The sequence below is a fragment of the Cystoisospora suis genome (genome assembly GCF_002600585.1).
Source record: "Cystoisospora suis strain Wien I chromosome Unknown contig_4565, whole genome shotgun sequence".
Lineage (NCBI taxonomy): Eukaryota > Apicomplexa > Conoidasida > Eucoccidiorida > Sarcocystidae > Cystoisospora > Cystoisospora suis.
Window position 1 is genome coordinate 665 of NW_027157357.1, and position 6,819 is coordinate 7,483.

The window sequence follows — 6,819 nt, forward strand, 5'->3', positions numbered from 1 at the left end:
CGTCTTCTCATTCGTAAAGCATCAGTGGGATAAGAAGGCTCGCTACCTCATCTACGGAGGTCTTGTCTTCTGTCCTCTCACACTTGAATATCTTAAGGTAAGAAGAAAAAGAAAAAGAAGAAAAAGAAAAAGAAGAAGCTCTTGACAAGGAAGAAGAAAAGCAGGATAGCGTTACTTTGAAAAAGGGGATGACGGGTCCGGGTGTACATACACCCGATTTGGGATTTCTTTTTTTCTTTTCATTTTCATTCCTCTACACATCTGCCTTTCTACCCTCCAGCTCAAATCTCAATAGTGGCTTTATTTCTTTACCTGTCTTCAATCTACCTTCAATTGTGTGTGTGTGGTGTATGTACACCTCGTGGATACAGGATGAGTTTGGAACGAAATTTCATGAGAGAGCTCCAAGTTCACTTCTTCAACCCCTTGCTGATATCTTTGCAAAGGAAGAAGGAGAAGAACCTATCATTCTCAGTCATGTAAGTCTCCTTCTTCTTCTTTCTCTTCTTCTTCTTCTGCTAGCTCTTTATCTTAGTTGTCTCATAGATAGGTAGATACACAGAAACATGAGAAAGTTAGATAGATGACGATGTGTTGCAGTGTACAAGAATATATGTGTTTCTCTCTATGTCTCTTAAAGATGGAGGAAAGACACGCAGGCATGTGGTAGCTTCTCCCTCCCCTAACTACACCTTCATGTATCGACCGTGTCTACCGAGATTACATATAGATAGATAGATATGCATAGATATGTACGAAGCTCTATGAGAAACTTTTGTATGCGTTCTTCTGTAGGGAGTTGTAGACGTGTATGCATGCCTATGTATGGAGAATTGAAGGTAGCTCGGGTGTATGTACACTTCTTCTTCTCCGACAAGAGGAACCACTTCCTATCATTTCTTCAACATCACTCTCCTCTCTATTTTCATTCCTTCTCTTCTTGTTCTCTTTATCTCTTTGTCTATCTTCTTTTTTCTTTTCTTTTCTTCTTTCTTTCTGTGTAGATTCTCGCGTCCGATCTGACTAGCGGTTACACATTCAGGAATTGCATGCTTACACATGTCAATGGAGAGAAAGTCCTCAATATGAAACACCTCGCACGCCTTCTCAACATGCTTCCCCCTTCTTCTTCTCCTTCTTTTTCGAGTGAAGGGGAAGAGACAAGCGAAGAGGGAGAGAAGAAGAAGAGGAAGACCGATGAGAGTGTTCGAGAAGATGACTTTATCATCTTTTTGTTGGAGAATAAAGTCCAGCTTGTTTTAGAGAGATCTAAAGCAGAGGCCATGCAGCCCTACATCCTTAAGCAGCATGCAATCCACTCGCCGACTAGCGAAATTCTATAAGACCAAGTCCTTCGTTCCCTCTTCTTCTTCTTCCTCTTCTCGTCTTTCACATTCTTCTTCTTCTTTCATTCTATCGTGTCTCTACTCGAATGCGCTCTCTTTCCTTCTTTTCTGCTTATGCTCTTCTTCTACTCCTCTTTCTCGTTGAGGAGACTTTTCTCTTTTCGTCAACGTTAAAGAAAGAAAGAACGAAAGACAGGCAGAGTCATATCAACAGACAGATAGAAAGAGAGAGAGAGATAAAGAAAGGCGTACGTGTATGGTCGGTCTATTTAGGACGTATGTGTACAGGAGTGTTCCTTGGCCCCTCCGAGTGCTTCTAGACAAAATAGATACAACACATGCATACATATACATTTATATATATAGATAGACGTTTAAGGTGTATATATATATATATATATCCATATATATACATGCATGCGGTTTGGTATAGTGGATGCTATATATGTAGCTAAGGAGCACTATAGTAACCTCGAGGTGAAGGAGTCTGTTTACTTCTTACATCTGTATCATCTAGGTCTTCTTTTTTCTTTTCTTTCTTTCTTTCTTTCCTTCTTTCGCCTTGCTGGATGGAGAGGCGTTTTCTTGATCCATAAGTCACTGAGGTATCTTCTTTCTCTTCTCACCTCAAGCGAAACGCTCCTTCTTTCCTTCTTTCTTTCTTTCTCACTCTTTCTTTTTCATTCTTTCTTTGTTCTTTCGTCATGAAGAGAAGAACGTAGAGAGAGCTTTCGTGAAAGAGACAGGAGAATGCAGTGGCCTGTGGACTCATGAACAGAAGCGTCTCTCTTTCTCGGGTGTGCAAAGCTGAGTAGGGAGGATAGATTGTTTCGTATCAACGATAGTGTATAAAGAAAGATACTTCCAGAGATGCTGATACTACCGAGAAAAGAAGAGAGGGAATGAATGAACGAATGAATTTCTTCAAAAGTAATGCTCTTCTCTCTAGGGCGTTCAAGAAGAAAAAGACACAAGAGAAGAACAAGAAGTACGAGTTCAAAAAGAAAGAAGAATCTCTTCATTCTTGCGTTGTCGTGCTGTTTCTCGGGTGTCTATACACCTGAAAATAACAAGTTTCTCTTCTGATTCAACACAAGGGAGGAGGAGGAGAAAGGGGATCTTTTTGCTCTTGTATTTCCTTCTGTTTTGTCTCTCTTTCTTTCTTTCACTTCTTGTCTGTTTCTGTAGTAGTCTTAGTAGTAGTCATGTATCTTCTTTCTTTGTCCACCTTTAATTCTTTCATGTCTTAGTAATAAGGAGGAGGGAAGAAAAAAGAAGACAGAAGTTAAGAATGACTTCTCTAGAATAGGTTTAGCGTTGTTCTGGTCTTTCATCTTTGTCTATCTTTTCTTTCCTTCATGCACTCGTTCAATTCTACCTGAGGGTCTCTCTCTCTCTCTCCTCATTTTCACTGACTGATCGATTGACTGACGAAGAACGTGCATGCTTTTCTTCTTTTGCTTCCCCACCTATCTATTTTAGTCAATCTTGATCTATCTTTCTTTATCTTCAGTCGATCTTTATCTACCATTAGTCGATCTATTTTTCTTTTTCCTATCTTGTATCTGTCTATGTCTATTGTCTGTATGGATGATGAGAGATATGTCTTCCCTTCAATGACTGCTTTGAATTACGACGTTTTCTTTCTTCTCTTGGTAACCTCCTTTCTCTCTTCTCTTCCTTTCTCTTTCTCAGATTATTTTCTCTCTTTCTCACTTCAATTTTTCTCCTGAAGCAAATCTAAAAGAAGAGAAAGAACAGAAAGAAGATAGGGAAAGATAAGGATAGTCAAGAGGTCATGCCTGCCCCTTCACGAGTTGCTGAGAGACTGGGAGTGACTTCGTGTTGAAGTGTCTATACACCTCAACATATACCTGACCTACACACCTATAGACCTCTACTGTACATCTATATACATCTATATCTATCTATCTATCCATCCAGGGCTGTCTATAATTAGCATCTATCTCTATCGGTGTCTATCTATATATGTGAAGGAGTTCAATTACGAGAGAATCCATACACACTTATCTCACTCAATACACGAGAAATCGTAGACACACACTTCTCTAGGGGAGATCGGGATGATATATATGATATGTCAATCCAGCTATCTATTACTATTGTTATGAATCTATCGGTCTTAAATCTTTCCTTCTTGTTCCTCTAGACCAACCTATCTAACTACTATTACCACTACTTTCTTTAATAAGGATCGTCTATCTATCTATCTATCTATCTTGACTGATCTACCTACCTAAATCCCTCGCCGTCTCTTTCTTATTAGTTCTATAGTACACCTGGAGAAACGAGCAAGAAAGATGAATGAGAGACGTCGCATGTCTTCATTCATTCATTCCTTCTTCTACCCCCTATCTATCTTTACTTTCTCTATTCATGTACCTAGTAATCTACCTCATAACCCCTCCTCATACGGAGGAGCGAGAGAACTCGATGGATCGAAACAATTATGTCTTATCGTCAAACTGATCTTTCCAAATGCATCAAGGCATGAAGGAATCTTCTTCTTCTTCTCCCTCCTTCTCCCCCTGTGTCTCTGTGCCAACGACTAAAGCAGCCAGCCACATACGATATTTCCTCAACACTTGTAGCCCTAGCTGCATGAGGAGTAGGGCTGCTTGCTAGAGTGAGGAGCGCGTAGATTCGAGTCGTAACTGTCAACTGCAGATACTTCACATTGTACTCCTACTACTACTAGTAGTAGTAGGAGTACACTACCACTAGGAGTAGTAGGGCTCCAATGGCTTCCTTTCTTCATAGCAAGGTTATCTCTGCCCCATTAGAAGAAAGAGACGAAGGCGGCGGAGAGATTGAAGAGAAGTATCAAGCGGCGAAGCGAGAGAAAGCATTAGCTCCTTCACTCCTCCATTCTCATCGTAGCACCTTCGCCTACCTCTCCTTAAACAATAGCGAGAGCAGTCGGAAACTACTTTCTTCTTCCTATCATTATTATGATAAGACTGACGGGAAGGATGATCATTCTTATTCTTATACTAGCTCCTGCAGCAGTCACATAGGTCTAGAAGTACTGATAGTCATAGTAGCAGGTAGTCGTAGTAGTAGCAGTAAGAAGAAGAAGAAGTTGACTTATTTCTTTAATTATTTATTTATTCACGTCTTCCCCGAATGGTAGAAGAAAACCTCCCCTTTTCCTCTTCCTCCTTTCAACAGAAGGAGTTTAGGCTTCTTCTTACTCCTACTAGTCCTACTTTCACTACTTCTACTACTCCGCCTACTGATATTCATTGCTCTTCTCCTTCTTGCTATGCTTCTTCTTACTGGCAGTCCCACAGGGACAGTCGCTCTAGGAGGAGTCGCCATACCCCTGATACAATAAGAATAGTAGCAGCAGCAGTCCTACTAGTAGTAGGAGTAGTAATACTTGTAGCACTAAGGGTGACCAGACTAGTAGTCGTCGTCGTAGTATTTAGTAGTAGTAATAGTTGCACTACTACTCGTAGTCGTAGTAGTAGTCGGAGAGCTCGAAGGAAAGGGCAGCAGAAGCAGCAGCACTCCTTATTCTTCTTATCTCTTTTAGTACGAGGTGTAGGGATAGTCCTAGTCTTCGTATACGATGAGGAGCTGCTAGCTAGCTGTGCGGCTAGCTGAAGAGCTAGATAGCTAACTAGCTTAACTAATGACCGAACTGGCTAGATAGGGAACTCACAACTGTGTGTATGTTCCTCATTGCTAGCGAGTGAATGGACGGAGAAAGAAAGAAAAGAAGAAAGAAAGAAAGTGAAAGGACCTGAATGAATGAGGGAAGAGACCGGACAGAGAAGAAAAGGAAGAAGAGAAAAAAGGAAAATGGAAAAGTCTTCGTATTCGAAGGTTTGTGACAAGGAGAGAAAGAAAAACGAAAGAAAGAGTTGCGGTTTTCTTTTAAGAAGGAAAAGAGAAAGAAGAGAAGAGGAAAGAGAAGAGAAACGCGGAAACGAAAGGCAAGACAAGAAAGAAAATCCCCGAAGAGAGAATGAACTTCTCTCCTGAGAGAAACAAAGAGGAAGAGAAAGAAGAAGAAGAAAAGTCGCACCTTCATATCTCTCTCTTGTTGACCCTCAAAGAGACGAAAAGGAGAAGCGAGAGGAAGACAGAGAAGACGTTGTCTATTATCTTCCTTTCTATCTTTCTATCTTTCTCTCTGTCTTTGCGTGTTGCTTGAGCTTAAGGCCTAAGGAGGTGAAGGCATCCGTCACAGGCCCAGGACGCGATCACGTTATGATGAGGATGGTGGGTCAGACCAATTGTATCCTTTTCATGAATCTACAAAGAAAACAAAGAAAGAAGGAGTGAGAAAGAAAAAGAGTCAGAGAGAAAGACACATATAGACAAACAAAGAAGGTACCTATTCATACGTAGATAGAGGTGGAGACGAGTAGATAGGGCAATATGTATAGGTGATATATGTGTATGTACCTATGTGTGTATGCACGTACTAGCTACTATATGATCGAGGGTATGTATGACAAGAAAGAGAGAGAGAGAGACTGACTATAGATACTTTCGTAGAGAGGTATCTTCTTCACGTACACACCCCCTATAGAGAGACTATTAAAGATAGACCACAGACAGATAGATTGTCTGTCCTTTTACTTGAGAAGAAGAGAAGTAGTAGAGATGACTAAAGATGTCTATCACCCTATCCTTGCGTTTTATCCCTCTCTCTTATTCGAATAGAACCTTCACCATGTATTCCTAGTAGGATTAGGCAGTAGGGCATCGTACTTGTCACACTAGTTCCTTTCACACACTAGTTCTTCATCGATAGTAAGTAGTAAGAAGCGTTCTTCTTCTTCTTCTTTCTTCCTCTCTCCCTTCTACCATGGCTCTTACCGCTGTTGATACTACGACTACTATGACACGAGGAGAGAAGAGTCAAATGCCTCCTCCTCCTCTTCCTACTCCTCCGACTTCTCATACGACTACACTCCTAATCCTACTACTGACTATCAATCCTACTACAAATAACGCTCCTATTCAGACTAAGACTACTACTGCTACTACTAGTGATAGTATTAGTATGAGGACGGCGAGTCGTTTGGCTGTGGGTGAAGTCACACCCCTAGTGACACTCCAATAGCACAAAAAACATGCAAGAAGAAGAAGAGGAAGTTGTACTCATAGTGAATACGATGACGATGCTAATGAGGAGGAGAGAAGCGACTAGAAGGATGAGAATAAGAAGACTACTAGCAGTGTGAGAAGCCATGCAGGTGAGAAGAGAGAGAGAAAGAAAAAGAAGAAGCAACTACGCGCTGCGGCCTTTCTTCTTCTTCCTCTTCTTAGCGAACCAAAAAGGTTACCGATGGCGCCTATCTATCTATCTTTAATCTATCTTTAATTTATCTACCTTTGACCTATCTTTAATGTATCTACTTAGCTATCTTTGATGTATCTATCTATCTATCTATCTATTTATCTACCTTTGATCTATCTAGTTATCTATCTATCT

General features: G+C 40.7%; 2 protein-coding genes across 2 annotated transcripts in view; one reads left to right on the forward strand and one right to left on the reverse strand.

Moving 5' to 3' along the window:
* Positions 1-16: 16 nt before the first annotated feature.
* CSUI_008228 (serine protease) lies at positions 17-3,040 on the forward strand (the record flags this gene model as incomplete). The annotated part of the gene is made up of 3 exons (XM_068068362.1): positions 17-97; positions 372-479; positions 1,005-3,040. Coding segments are annotated over 3 exons (528 nt in total), but the record flags the coding sequence as incomplete, so codon positions are not given.
* A 2,245-nt stretch (positions 3,041-5,285) lies between these two features.
* The window catches only part of CSUI_008229 (wd-40 repeat protein), a 6,099-nt gene continuing 4,565 nt past the window's right edge, over positions 5,286-6,819 (reverse strand). Inside the window, exon 7 of the mRNA XM_068068363.1 lies at positions 5,286-5,630. Within this exon, the coding sequence (XP_067919662.1) occupies positions 5,532-5,630 (99 nt within the window). The 3' untranslated portion in view covers positions 5,286-5,531. The remainder of the gene's footprint in view (positions 5,631-6,819) is intronic.